The 15,660-nt window shown below is 39.9% G+C and overlaps 1 protein-coding gene across 1 annotated transcript in view; it reads right to left on the bottom strand.

Annotated features, from left to right (window-relative positions):
- LOC113433547 (uncharacterized) overlaps positions 1-15,660 on the bottom strand; it is a 115,149-nt gene that overhangs the window by 52,000 nt on the left and 47,489 nt on the right. The window contains 6 exon segments of the mRNA XM_087923167.1: positions 1,830-1,943; positions 3,907-4,019; positions 4,471-4,634; positions 7,411-7,554; positions 12,552-12,764; positions 13,916-14,037. Coding sequence (XP_087779293.1) covers positions 1,830-1,943; positions 3,907-4,019; positions 4,471-4,634; positions 7,411-7,554; positions 12,552-12,764; positions 13,916-14,037 — 870 coding nt within the window.

Genomic DNA, 15,660 nt, shown 5'->3' with positions numbered 1-15,660 from the left:
ATCAATCTGCAATTAATATGGCTACTAATTTAGCTTTTAAAACAAGGTCTAAACATACTGATTTGAGATATTTGAACGTTAGACAGTGTGTTCAAAATAAATTAATTCAGTTAGAATACTGCATGACTGAACATAATATTGCAGGTCATTTCACGAAAGCTCAAGGTGCAATTAAGCATAAAGAGTGTCGTGAGAATTATGGTTTAAAGATGTAATGTATTATATATTGACCAACCCAAAGGGGAGAACATTAGGAATCTGTCCACCAATTAGTTGGGTTGGCAATATATAAACCAACAATGTATGTTTGTAGCTTTAGGACAAAGTTACTGTATTGTTTTGTACTATGTTCCGATTGGTTGATTGCATTGTGAATTGCCATAAGAGGGAGCTAGAGATCATGGCTTGCTCTCTCTGACATTCTGTATCTCTGACATTCTGTTTATGCTGTGCTTATACTTTGATATCTTTGTTTACTGTAAATGACAAAGGCAACTGGTAAGAAGACTTTGTAATTGGATATTATTTGGACTGTAAATGTATATGACCTGGACTGCTTATTGGACTGTGCTATTTCTTAAAGTAAACTTTAACTCAATTTAGTGTATCTGTGTGTGGCTTAATAATTATTTATACCTACTCTCATAAACATTTCCATGTGCATATCCTTGTTACTCAAGGGTTATTCTGCACATATCATAACACATCCCTCAAGTAACCAGGTTCTATGCCATGTAGGGCTTTTTAGGCAACAATCAACACCTTCAATCACACTAAGAAGAAAACTGGAAAACAGTGCAGAGGTGTTAACATAGGCATACTGAAGACTTCATTCTGAACCATTTTAAGTTTTCAGATGGTCTTTAAGAGCAGCTTCAAGTAGAGATATAGCAATAGTAAAACTTTAAAAATTGTCTAAGAACTTACTCTCTACAGTAGAAAAGGGTGCAACTGATGCACTAGATGGAGCTGTACAAAGGCCTTCTTGGCCACAGCTTCTACTAGCTCATTGAACAGACTTCTAAATTCAGGAAGACCCCTAGATTATAAGCTCCATCAGTGTTATCAATTTTCAAAGCCACAGATTTAAGATAATAAAAGTGACAGTTGATTTACATCAAAAATCAGTAGAAAACTGAGTTGTTTTCTTGGCTACAAGGGCAACATTTAAGTTTTTTATGTATTTATTTAACATTATTCCCCAATCTCCTAATACTCACTGATGAGTATCCTTAAATAAGTAATTTTGTTATGTTAAAATTTATATTAAGAGCATATATGCTTGAATAGTTTTTCAATCTGGAAATCATTTAACAAAGACTGAAATCAATATTTTCAATTTATAAAGTTATATAAGAAGAAATATTATCCTAACAATTATGCAGACACAGATAAATAATCTACAAAAGATCTCTCTAAATTGAAAAATGAGACTGTCTCTATTCAATAAAGGAAGCTCTCAAAAGATATGAAGAAAATACTGTAATGAAAGCCAAGAATGACTATAGGGATAACTGTGCTCAACCAAAATAAATACAAGTTGATCTATGAAACCATACATAGCAATGGTTTCTGAGAAAAATAGAATGGCATTTTTTCACTTTCTGAGCAAGCAAGCGAAGAATTAAATAAATTATAAATAGTTGAATTAGCATTTATAATTTTAAGAAATATATAGAAAAGAATTCTAATCATTTTGTCATCAATTCATAGGATAAAGGAAAGGTTCTTTTCTTCAGTAATATTACAGGAAGATAGTTCTCACATGTTTATTTCCTACCCTTATTGCGAGATAGGGATAGTTAAGCATAAATAGCTGATACTTCCCTTCTTTTCTTTTACATATAAAGCTGAGCTTGCCATCACATTTTGCAGACCGCAGTGCTAATGATCTTTGGATAAGTGTACCACAGCTATCAAGCGTGTTTCCTTGTATCTGTAACCTGAACAGAAATAAATTACAAATTAAATTGGAAAACATAACCTGTTACAATCCAGCTTACTAATCTGTTTTGAAATAGGATAAGAAACTAGACAAGAATCTCATACTGCTATCTGGTGCCCTAGAAATAATTCTATTCAGGCAGGCCCCCCTAATTTTGTGAAGGCCATCCTCTAGAAAAATTATTTATCAAGCAGCAAGGTGCAAGAAACCAGCAAGATGCAGAGATCTAAGTTCCGGAAAAAATACATTTATTAGAGTTTGAATCCCACTATTGGTCTCACTATTATTTGTATTTGGTCCCACTATTAAGTATTTGGTCCTATTATTAAGTCTCTAATTATCTCTTTTTTCCCTTATGTCTTTTATTGGTCCATGCGTTTTTTTCCTTCTATGGTTTGTCCAGAGAACACCAGATATAAAACTATAGACCTCATTTCAGTGCAAAACAATTATATAAAACATCAATATTATAATGACTTCAATACAGGCATTTATGAAAAAATGTAACTCCACTGGTCTTATTTGCTTTTCTGGATACACTATATTTTAAGTTAGTACAGGTACACTACATGCCGCTTCACAGGAATCTTTGCAATCTCTGCCCCATCAGGAGTGTCAAAAAATGAGGAAAATACATAAAAATCTGGCAGAAAAGTTTTAGGGTATTTTTGAATTATTTTTAAGTACTACAAATAGAGATAACAAAATTCCAAAGGGCTAAAGGGATTTTTAAAAATGTTTTCTTTGGAAAAAAAATCCTGTCACAAAACTAAGAAAAATGATCCATACTATTGTTTTAGCCTGGGAAGCTGAAAAGAAAACGTAATTTCTGGATCAAATTATCACTCCCCTCTCTCCTAAATGTAGTCAACATTGGAAAATTGTAACCTTTGGGCTGCATTAACCCACAGTATGCAATCTGTATCCAGCCCCCCTTAACAATAAGGCAATGCTTTTATTTATTTTGTTTGTTTCTTAATATGATTCATATAGCTGCCCATCTTATATTTGTAAGATGAGCCACGGTGGTTAGAATGCAGTACTGCAGTATGGCTCCTTCTGCTAACTGATTGCAATTTGGCAGTTCAAATCTCACTAGGCTCAAGGTTGACTCTGAGGTAGGTAAAATAAGGACCCAGATGGTTGGGGGCAATAGGCTGACCCTGTAAACTGCTTAGAGAGGGCTGTAAAGCACTGTAAAGCGGTATATAAGTCTAAGTGCTATTGGTATTTGTAACTCTGTTTGGTTCATATCATTAAAACAATCACAAAATAAACAAAATCAGATATTAATAAAACAGTAACCCCATAAAAACAAATTTAACCATATTAAAATAAATAATAATAAGCAGGCAAATGCAAAGAGTCAATCAATATAACCATCTAGCTGTTCCAAGCCACAACCAGATCCCCAGCCATGATATGAAAGCCACGGCTTTATAGCATTTTGAAAGGCTAGCAGAGTTGGGGCTGATCTAAACTCCAGAGGGATGTGGTGCCAAAGGGCAGGTTTTGCAGGAGAAAAGGCTCTTCTCCTAAGTTCCATCAGATGGCATTCCTTAATAGACAAAATCCATAACTTGCCTCTTTCTCCATGCCTGATGGAACCAGTAGATGTAACTAGGGAGAGATGGTCCCTCAAATTACCTGGCTTCATGTTATGTAATGTTTTATAGATCATTACATCCATAAACATCTAAATGTAGATGTGTTGGTAGTATTGGTCAAGTCATGCATTACATCTTCCAAGGTATTCTATCCATTTCACATCCAATAATTGAAGGCTTCTCCCAATTGTGTTACCTGATATAGATTGTTTTATATAATCACTAATTCCGTCAGGTTGCTGTATTTTTCACATCCCATCATGACAATTTATTTTTCAATAATCAAAATGCTACAAACTGCAAGACTTTAAGAAATCATAAAAAATAAAACAACCATACTTTTGGAAACCCTACCATTTTCTACTAGTATTTGTTGATGTCCCATTTCCCCATAGCCACTCCTTTACTTCTTCATGCCATTTCAGTCCTACCCACATTGGTTGATTTATCATCTCTTGAAGCCACACCTGAAAGGCAAGAAAAGATGTAAAATAGCTAACATTGTAAAACCCAGGGAATATAATCTAAATATACTCTATGAATGGAGCTGCCTCTTCAGGAAGGATAGTCTTTGTTCAATTCTTTATTTCAATTAAAGATAAATAAAATACAAGATGCTTCTGCAGAGGTTGAATTAGAATGAAAAGCCATTCACTCATTTCCCCCTATTTAAAAACTTTGATTCAAAAATTATTCCTTCCAAAAACAAAAATTAGGGAAGAAGATCAGTCTATATTGTACTCTTGTAAGCATTCTTATTTTTATTTAATACAATTATCTTATTGTAAGCATTTTATTATATGTAAAGATCATCTATCACTTAATATTTCTAAAAAACAAAAGTAGCAACAAGTTCCACAAATTAACTTATTCCATAAAGTAAAATTTCTGTGAAGTATTTAAAATAAATATTCCAACCTTTTCCCTACGACTATCCAGTTGAAGTAGACTAGTATTTTTAAAATGACTACACAACAGCAAAGCTTCTTTCCATGTCACTTTTTTATTTCTTTCTATCCAGTAACATGTTCCTTGCCAATACCACCAGCCAGCACCCAGGGAACATTTTAAGCTGTACAAACCTGATATCATCAAAAAGAAAGAAAATGTTAGCAATTAAATAGACATGAATTTATTTTCCATTTGTGTTCTTTGCCATTCTACCTTTTCACACACAATTGCCTGTCAAATCAAGATAGACACAGGAATTTTGGGATTGAGGACAGGGAATAACCACATTGCCATCCCTCCCTACAGGCAAGTAATGTAGATGTAGTAGAATAATAGAATAACAGACTTGGAGGGGACCTTGGTTGTCTTCTAACCAACCCCCTGCTTAAGCAGGAAACTACACCAATTCAGACAAATGGTTATCCAATATTTTCTTAAAAACTTCCAGTGTTGAAGCATTCACAACTTCACAACAAGTTGTTCCAGATTAATTGTTCTGTCAGGAAATTTCTCATTAGTTCTAGGTTGCTTCTCTCCTTGATTAGTTTCCACCCATTGCTTCTTGTCCTACCCTCAGGTGCTTTGGAGAATAGCTTGACTCCATCTTCTTTGTAGCAACCCCTGACACATTGGAACGCTGCTATCATGTCACCCCTAGTCCTTCTTTTCATCAAACTAGACATACTCAATTCCAGCAACCATTCTTCATATATTTTAGCTCCAGTCCCCTAATATCTTTCTTGCTCTTTTCTGCACTCTTTCTAGAGTCTCCATAACTTTTTTACACCCTGGCAACCAAAATTGGATGTAGTATTCCTTTATTTTCCAAGTGTTTTTAAATTTATTCTACTTATAGTCATCAATACATAAACAGTGTGGCACCTGTTGAGATATTCTGCGTTAAGAGAATGAGTGCACTCAGGGAAACATAGTGAGAGTGGTGTTGAATAATACACAACCAGCATACAGATACACTGAATAGTAAAATATAGGTTTTACTTCCAGTAAACGCAGTCCAACAAACAGTCCAAATCATACACGGTTAAAGCAGGTAGTATTCAATACAATCAGTTCAGGGATAATCCAAAAACAAAGTTAAGTATCATAAACAAATTTCAGTAAATGGAGTTTGCTAACAGTTTGCAAGACTCACAGCAATCCAAGCAGAACGATATTCAGGCAAAAGGCAACAAGGAAATGCAAGAAGAGAACAAACCAGGTTTCTGGCTCCATCTTATAGCCGTTGGAGGAACCTCAGCCAATCACAATTACAGCATTCTCTTAAAGATACAACAGTATTAAATGACTATCCTGGTTTATATATTGCCAACCCAACTGTTAGGTGATTATCATTCCTAACAACACCTAATCATCATACATTTTGTTGCAAATGGAAATAACCACATTAATCACATCCCTTACATTCATCACATTTGTATATATAATTCTAACATTGATACACATATTTATAATAGTTTACGATCCTTCATTGTTTAATTATTTAGCATTCTGCCAATCACCATATTGTTTAAACATACATAATAATGTCATTATTCAAATTCTTCTTTTGTTTTTATATATATTTAAAACACATCTCTTTTGGTGAGCAGTGTAGTTCCAGGTTTTTATATTTCAATATAAACATTGCCTGCCACCTGTCCACCCATGGGCATCCTCCCTGCATCTCACCATGCATTCTCATGCAATGATATCATTCCCCCGAGCTTTGCTGCACCTCTTTTGCACTCCTGCACATTCCATCCCATCCTCCCTGAGCTTTGTCACCTCTCCTGCCATTCATGACCCATTCTGAGCCTCACCATGCTTCCCTTGTGATCTTGTACACCCCAAGTCTCAATGTGCCCGCCCATTGCATATCCCTGTACACTGTCCTTAAGCCTCTCTGCTTTCTCCACTATTCATGCAAGCCCTGCCAAGCCTTGCCACACCTCCCTTGTCACTTGTTGACAAGGCATGCCTGCCAGTGGTGGGATTCAATCTTTTTTACTACTGGTTCTATGGGCGTGGCTTGCTTGGTGGGCATGGCTTGGTGGTCATGTGACTGGGTGGGTGTGCTTGGTGGTCATATGACTGGGTGGGCATGGCCAACTCAATGTCACTCACGTCAAGGGGTGCCTTGCCTGGCCCCTCTCCTCCCAGCCATTCCTTGTCACACCCAGCCTCAGCTTATCTATAGTTCTATAAAAATGTTGTTCACCTTTTTTTACTTCATTATCTACATACTATAGAAGTACTTTCATGGACCACTGAAAGGAGGAAATGGCTCACATGCTTTGACCAAGAGTGTGATAGGCAACAGGCTTTTAAGGGTCTGGGTTAGCGGTGTGCTGACTGGGTTGGGGGCATGGTCAGCCAGAAGTCACTACCAGTTCAGCAACCCATGCCAAATTGTTGCTACCGGTTTGCTCAAACTGGTGCGAACCAGCTGAATACCACCACTGATGCCTGCCGTAGCACCTGCTGGCCACATGGAGCCATTTTCTACAGGTCTTATGAGGAAACTGTAATGCACAACCCGGGAAAGAAAGCCTTGCATGTCCAGTAGCTGTCTCACAAATGGTTAGCTCAGGCATGCTTGATCAGCAGGAGAAGCAAGAAGGTCAGCTAGGATGGCAGGGTCAGTGAAGTGCAAGGGTCAAAATGGGAGAGATAGCAGTGGGGGAAGTTGAGGTGTCTCTGTTCTTGTAAGTGCAGGTGGGCAGAATTTCAATCACATGATTGCTGGGCTACTGCAACAGCCATAATTTTGAGGATCAGCCATAAGTTCTTTTGTTCAATGCTTCTCTAACTTCAAACATACATTGAATGACAGCTTAAATTGAGTAATTAGATGTTGCAATTAAAATTAGAAAGGAAGTAGGTTTTTATTAAAATCATTCCACTCACCCAAAGAACACGTGCCTATACTTTCTGGTGCAGCACAGATAATGGGTTTCTCACATGTTCCACTTAAAGGATGGCAAAACTTCTCCCAATGGCAATGTGGGCAATTAAAATCACAATCTTCTCCATAATATCCATGATCACATACTTCAAAAAAATAACAATAATAATAAATGATTATATAGTACCTTAGAATACCTTACATATGTTATTTTAAATCTTATAACAATTGTATAAAAATGATGATCATGATTATGTATGTACATATGAATGTGTTTTGTAGGCTGGGGGAACTTGCCTAAATCCAGTCATTGAGTTTCCAGAAGAGAAATGGCAATTCTCAATGTAAAGTGCAATATAATTGTGTTGTTTTTTTAGTTATGTAAATGTTCTGACCCAACCTGGTTCCAAGAGAGCAAACACAAGACAAAGGCAGCAGCCCCCACCTTTTAAGGTTTCATTCATGAATTCTGTTTCTTTCCAGATAAAAGGCTGCTTTCAATTAATTAGCTCTGACAAGAAAGACCCTTGCGAAGTTGTTCTTCAAGGCTACCAAAAACCTACAGATAAGAAATAGTTTACAAGAGTTTTCAAATACTAACTATAATGTCCATGAGGCTGAGCTTCAGAGAGTCTTTGCCTTCTGCAAAGAACACTTCTTCAAACCTGGCTTTTATCCTCTTGAGGGAGGGGCCATTACCTTGTAGCCTTACTCCTGAGTTGCCTGTGTTGCTGTAACTGTTCTCTCCTATGAGCAATTCTGCGTGCACGTGCACTTGGCACAGGCTCCTTGGGAACCTCCTCATTGCTGCTGCCAGCCCTCACAATCTCTGAAGGCAGCAGTCCACTCCCTAATGGTCCTGGCCCCTCATCTGAGTCTTCCTGCTGCCGGCTAACCACAACACTATCCCTCACTGCAGGGCCCTTCCTCTGGGTCTGATGGTCCAAATGCAGCCAAGACAGAAATTGTGTGTGAAATGCATCCACCAAATCTGGAGCATGGACAGAAATCGCATCCTCCCAAGTAAATGCCTCCAGTCTGTACCCCTTCCATTCTATCAGGTACTGAAATCACCCTTTCAACCACTGAGAGTCTCAAATACTGGTGACCTCATACTCCAACAAACTGTCTCCATCATGTGGTGCTGACAGGGAAGGGTTAGGTTGGCAGAGTGGACAGGCCGGCCATTCGGGAGTGATGGAAAACCGGACAGACCCGTAGCAAGCGAGGCAACTTCATATGATAGGTGACTGAGTTGATCACCGCCTCTACAGGGAACGGGCTAAGGTACCAATGGTCAAGCTTCCTCATTGGCCAGTCTAACAGAAGATGCTGATAGACAACCACACCTAATCCCCTAGAGCCAATGGTGGCGTTGCTCTCCAACAGCGGTCCATGACTTGCTTATACTCTTGCTTAGCCTTCTCCAAATACTTTTAATTGGTGAACAGTCTGTAACTCCGACAAGAAATCTTTCGCCTCCAGAACCGAAAAGTCGAGTGGCATCAAGGGGAAGAACCGAGGGTGGTAATCCACATTGGCGTGGAACGGATTGGTTTGTGTGGAGGTATGCTGAGAGTTATTGAACACAAACTCTGTAACCACTAAGTAGTCCACCCAATTATCCTGTTGCTGATTGACAAAGCAACGCAGGTACTGCTCCAGGATTCTGAGCACTTTCTCCATCCCACTGTCAGTTTCCGGATGGTGAGAAAACAATGAACAGATTTTAACATCAAAGCCGTCAACAGCCCTTTCCAGAATTGGGTGGTAAATTGTGTCCTTCGGTCCTACACCACCCAATCTGGGAATCCATGTAGCCGGAAGATGTGCTGGATAAACATGCGGGCCATGGTGTGAGCCGTGGGGTAAGCCCCGACACGGAACGAAGTGTGCCATTTTGGTCAGCATGTCAATCACCACGAACTACGTGATGAATCTCAATGAGAGCGGCAAATCTGTCAAGAAATCCATCGACAGGGCACCCCAAGGTTTCTCCGGTGTGGGCAAAGGCTGGAGCAGTCCCAGGGAAGCCCCTGTTGCTGACTTAGCCTGCTGGCATCACATGCAAGACATCACATAGGAGTGCATGTCGTGTCGTAGTCAGGGCCACCAGAAAATCCAAGACATGAGGTGCAACATCTTGAAAAGGCCAACATGCCCTGCCACAATGTTGTCGTGGCACTGCGACAAGATAGATCCCCGGAGCGGCCCTGCCAAGACAGAGTTTGTCATGGTAGCACAAGAGTTCCTCCTCGAACAACCATGGTGAGTTGGATCCCACTTCTTGCCTCCGCTGATCTGCATTGTGCTGCTGCGCCTCCCAAATCTGCACCTGTAAATCCATTGGCTCCTGTACAGTGGAGAACGATTCTACAGGCAGCACCGTCCAGAGTGGGAGTTGATCCTCTGGATGCAGGTATTTGGGCTTCGTGGAGAGTGCGGCCACCCGTTGGTTATGACCACTTGGAACATAGGTAACACAAAAGTTAAAACGGGCAAAAAAAAGAGACCACTGGATCTGGCACTGATTTAATTTCTGGGCAGTCTTTAAATGCTCCCAATTCTTATGGTCTGTCCAGACTACTACTTGATGGCGCGCCCCCTCCAAATGGTGCCTCCAGACCTCAAACGCCGTCTTTATGGCCAGTAACTCCTTCTTCCAGGTGGTATAGTTACACTCATCAGGACTGAGCTTCCTGGAAAAATAAGCGCAAGGGAAAAGGGTACCACCAGAGGCGTGAGCCTGGAGAAGCCTCGCACCAACCGCCACATTCGATGCATCTGCTTCCACTACAAACGGTGCGGATTGATGTGCTTCAAGATCAGTTCTGTCATGAAGGCCTGCTTCAAAGCCTGGGACATCTGATGCTCAGGAACATCCCACCAGAACAGAACCTTCTTCTGGAGGATCCAAGTAAGAGGCGCAGTCAGGGAAATAAAGCCAGGGATGAAGGTCCGATAATAGTTGGCAAACCCGAGGAGTCTCTGGACATCCTTTACTTGCCAGGGAGGTTGCCAACTAAGCAATGGCTTGACCTTACTCGGCTCCATGGAAATGCCTTCCAGAGAGATGCAGTGTCCCAGGAACTTGATGGTGGACTGGAAGAACTGGCACTTCTCCAACTTGGTGTGCAAGTAATTCTCCCGGAGCTGTTGTAGAACCAGACACAAGTGGTGCAGGTGGCTATCCCTCGATTTAGAATAAATCAAAATATCATCAATGTAAACCACCACAAACTGATCAAAGAGGTCCCAGAAGATGTCATTCATAAAATGCTGGAAGACGGCGGGAGCATTGGTCAATCCAAATGGCATGACCGTATATTCAAAATGCCCGGATCTGGTCCCAAACACCATTTTCCATTCATCTCCAGGTCGAATCCGCACCAAATTGTACGACCCGCGCAGGTCCAACTTCGTAAATACAGTAGCCTTCCGGAGCCGCTCCATCACAAACAAATGGGGTCTGGCGGCACCTTGGCCCATGGATTCCTCCCATGGGACAGGGTCTCAGGCACAACAGGGGCCACAGGAGGCTCTCGGGAAGCACAGCAAGGGTTCTGCCTCTGCAGGCAGGCGTCAATCCTCAGGCACAGGTGAATCAATGTGTTGGGAGTCACAGGACAATCCACCCTTGCCAGCTCATCCTGCAACCCTTCCACTAGCCCGTCTTGGAACATGTCCATAAGTGTTGCCTCATTCCAGGCCGAATCCTGGCTAAGCAGACAGAACTCGCTGACGTACTCCTGCAAGGATTGCTGTCCCTGCTGCAAGTCTTAATGGGGTCTTCATACATCAACCTCAGATGGTCACAAAACCCCCAGAAGTCATTCAGCAGATCACTATCCTGCACCAACAAGGGTATGGTCCAGCGTGCTGCAGAATCAGAGAGCAGGCTAAGTACAAAACCCACCTTATCCTGGTCAGTGGGGAAGTCCTCTGCTCTCAAGCTAATGAATAGCTGGCACTGTCCCAAAAATGCTGGAAACATAGCCTGGTTGCCGTCGAACTTATCCAGCAAAGCAACCGGGCATCTTCTTCGAGGAGGAGGAGGAGGTGGAGCAGCGAGAGCTTGGAGCTGACCTACCTGATTAGCTAATAAGACCAGCTGTTGTTGCAACAGAGCATTCTCTGCTCGAAGCTGATACATCTCGCATTTAAAAAAATAGGTTTCATTTGTGGCAGAAGGCAAACTGTTCTGACCCAACCTGGTTCCAAGAGAGGAAACATAAGACAAAGACAGCAGCCCCCACCTTTTAAGGTTTCGTTCACTAATTCTGTTTCTTGCCAGATAAAAGGATGTTTCCAACTAATTAGCTCCGACAAGAAAGACCCTTGCCAAGTTGTTCTTCAAGGCTGCCATAAACCCACAGATAAGAAATAGTTTACAAGAGTTTTCAAATACTAACTATAATGTCCATGAGGCTGAGTTTCAGAGTATCTTTGCCTTCTGCAAAGAACGCTTCTTCAAACCTGGCTTTTATCCTCTTGAGGGAGGGGCCGTTACCTTGTAGCCTTACTCCCGAGTCGCCTGTGCTGCTGTAACTGTTCTTTCCTATGAGCAATCCTGTGCGCACATGCACTTGGCACAGGCTCCTTAGGAACCTCCTCATCACTGCTGCCAGCCCCCACAATCTCTGAAGGCAGCAGTCCACTCCCTAATGGTCCTGTCCCCTCATCTGAGTCCTCACTCTCCTCCACCGTCTGCACCTGCTGCCGGCTAACCACAACAGTAAAACACAACATAATTAAAAGTGTTAAGTTTCCGACAAGAAAATATTTTTGTTTAATTTTCTCAAAAGCCCCAATCTTTTTATAGCTTTAGCTAATGGAAACATTTTCATTATACACAATTATACAGCTTCCCATATTTAATTTAATAAAAATTAAGTTTTTTAAGAACAATTCATTAGAAAGTGGGATTGCAAAGAAACAGTATATATGAAGAACACGTATCATTTAAAACACCTTTACAGTTTAAAATCCTTATAGACATAAAACTAAGAATGCAGAGCTCATTTGAAATACTATTTTTTTAAATACCCTAATGACTTGCAATTTAATAGTGATGAACTTTGATGAATTTTAATATTTATTCAATAATTTTGAATATTTGAAGGAACATATTTAAAATAGTTACCTGATTTTAAAAACAGTACACTTGGTCCAAACCCTCCACCAACCAAGGTATAGCCATTTAATAGGAAATATCCGTTTTTCCATAAACCAAAGCCGAGACAATCAGTGTGTTTAATACATTCATCCTTCGAATCATTGTAAGAAGAATTGGCTGATAAACTTAATGTTGTTGAGATTACCACGGAATCCCAAAAGCCGGAAAATACATCAAGGTCTGCTTGGAAAGAAACAAATGCCATAAGTCTATTCGTCAAATCTATCATTATATAAAAATATATAATACAACCAGACCCTTAAGGGTGAAGGACTAGTTGATAGAGCATAATGCAAAATTGGACCAAATCTGGAATTTAATTTATCACATCAATTTATAATGACCACATATTTAAGCCAATAAAGTCACTTCTCATGGTTAGTGAACAGACAAATGTTGCTTTTTATAGACAGTTTGTGCAATCTTCTAGCATGAACCAGGTAAATGAGCTACTGTTTCTTCTACCTCTTTGCACAATCTGAACTTCATTTGACAATTTTTCAATTGTGTCCTTATTGCATTCACACAAATCCATTACCCTTGAAAAATCAAAATTAAACCTTCAGTTTCTTTTTTTCAATGCTCCAGTTATAAATCATTGGCAGGTTTATCTTTATGCCTTTCACCTCATTCTTTTGTAAAAATTGATTATGCAATGCTTTTACTTGCCAGCATTCCGTTTGTGTTTTTATTTAAAGTTCATGTTTTGTGTCCTGTATGTTCATTAAGTTCCCATTTTTAAATTGCATCAGTGCTTGTTCTTCACTGCCTTTTATATAGTCAACCAATGCATATTTTTGTTCTATGACAGTTCGTTCAACTTGAAGTAAACATCTGCCTCCATTTCTGCTGGACAGGTATAATCTATCAATATCACTATGATGATATAATGCACAGTGAATAGTCATGAGTTTTCTTGTTTTTCAGTCCAAACAATTCAGTTTAGTTAATAATTCCAGCAATGTACCATATTACAGGTATGGCCGAGGTATTGATGACTTTGATGGTGTTTCCACCATTCAATTTTGTCTTTAACAATCTTCTCACTTTTTGAATGCATTCTTTACTGATTGTTTTAACTTGTCCATGCTTGATTTCATCCCACCATAAAATACCCAGATGACATAAAGCATGAATAAGTTAAAAATGTGTTCAGTAAAAAAAACATTCCAAAACACATTTCTTTCTTTCTTTCTTTCTTTCTTTCTTTCTTTCTTTCTTTCTTTCTTTCTTTCTTTCTTTCTTTCTTTTTTTCTTTTTTCATAAAAAATAGATATATGTTCATCTGTATTTTTCTACATCAAACTACTGTAACAAGACAAACTGCAAACCTCGTTCAGCTGGTCTTTTGCATGCTGACTTTTTCTTTTCATAGCAGTGTTCTGCTTTGAAATCACCTCCATGTGAAAGTTCTACACATCCTTTCCACCTAAGGCTTAGCTGAAGATTCATCCTATCAAGAAATAGTAAAAGATTACATCAAGGAAGTGAACAGATTTATACTTAAAGCATGGCCATAAAAATCACAGTGAAAAATGAAGCATAATCACAAACTCAAAATCTAATGAAAATTCAGAACAGGACGTAATATATAAGACAGGAACCTGGCAAGAACAGTGGAAATACTAGTACTAACCAGCTAATCCAAATAAAACACATAGGAAAAACATTTACAGGTGAAACTCAAAAAATTAGAATATTGTGCAAAAGTTCATTCATTTCAGTAATGCAACTTAAAAGATGAACCTAATATATGAGATAGACTCATTACACGCAAAGCAAGATAGTTCAAGCCATGATTTGTCATAATTGCGATGATGATGGCTTATAGCTCATGAAAACCCCAAATCCACAATCTCAGAAAATTAGAATATTACATGCAATCAATAAAACAAGGATTGTATATAGAACAATATCGGATCTCTGAAAAGTATAAGTGTGCATATGTACTCAGTACTTGGTTTGGGCCCCTTTTGCAACAATTACTGCCTCAATGCGGCATGGCATGGACGCTATCAGTCTGTGGCACTGCTGAGGTGTTATGGAAGACCAGGAATGCTTCAATAGCGGCCTTCAGCTCTTCTGCATTGTTCGGTCTCATGTCTCTCATCTTTCTCTTGGCAATGCTCCATAGATTGTCTATGGGGTTCAGGTCAGACGAGTTTGCTGGCCAATCAAGCACAGTAATCCCACAGTCATTGAACCAGGTTTTGGTGCTTTTGGCAGTGTGGGCAGGTGCCAAGACCTGCTGGAAAATGAAGTCAGCATCCCCATAAAGCTCATCTGTGGAAGGAAGCATGAAATGCTCCAAAATCTCCTGGTAGACGGCTGCGTTGATCCTGGACTTAATGAAGCACAGTGGACCAACACCAGCAGATGACATGGCTCCCCAAATCAACACAGACTGTGGAAACTTCACACTGCACCTCAAGCATCTTGCAGTGTGTGCCTTTCCATTCTTCCTCCAGACTCTGGGTCCTTGGTTTCCAAATGAGATGCAAAAGTTGCTCTCATCAGAAAAGAGGACTTTGGACCACTGAGCAACAGACCAGTTCTGTTTTTTCTTTCACCCAGGTAAGACGCTTCTGACGTTGTTTGTTGTTCAGGAGCGGCTTGACAAGAGGAATACAACATTTGAAGCCCATGTCCAGGATCCGTCTGTGGTTGGTGGCTCTTGATGCACTGACACCAGCCTCAGTCCACTCCTTTTGAAAGTCCCCAACACTTTTGAATGGCCTTTTTCTGACAATCCTCTCCAGGCTGTGGTCATCCCTGCTGCTTGTTCACCTTTTTCTTCCACACTTTTACCTTCCACATAACTTTTTATTAATGTGCTTTGATACAGCACTTTTCCAACTTCTTCTGCAATTACCTTTTGAGGCTTTCCCTCCTTATGGAGGGTGTCAGTAATGGTTTTCTGCATAAATGTCAGGTCAGCAGTCTTTCCCATGATTGTGATTCCTACTGAACCAGACTGAGAGACCATTTAAAGTCTCAGAAACCCTTTGCAGGTGTTATGGCTTAATTAGCTGATTAGAGTGGGACACTTTGAGCCTAGAATATTGAACCTTTTCAC

Source organism: Pseudonaja textilis, chromosome 2 (genome assembly GCF_049901715.1).
Source record: "Pseudonaja textilis isolate UNSWEBS1 chromosome 2, rPseTex1.2, whole genome shotgun sequence".
Classification (NCBI taxonomy): domain Eukaryota; kingdom Metazoa; phylum Chordata; class Lepidosauria; order Squamata; family Elapidae; genus Pseudonaja; species Pseudonaja textilis.
The sequence above is the reverse complement of the archived record's forward strand: the minus strand, read 5'-3'. Positions and strand labels throughout refer to the sequence as shown.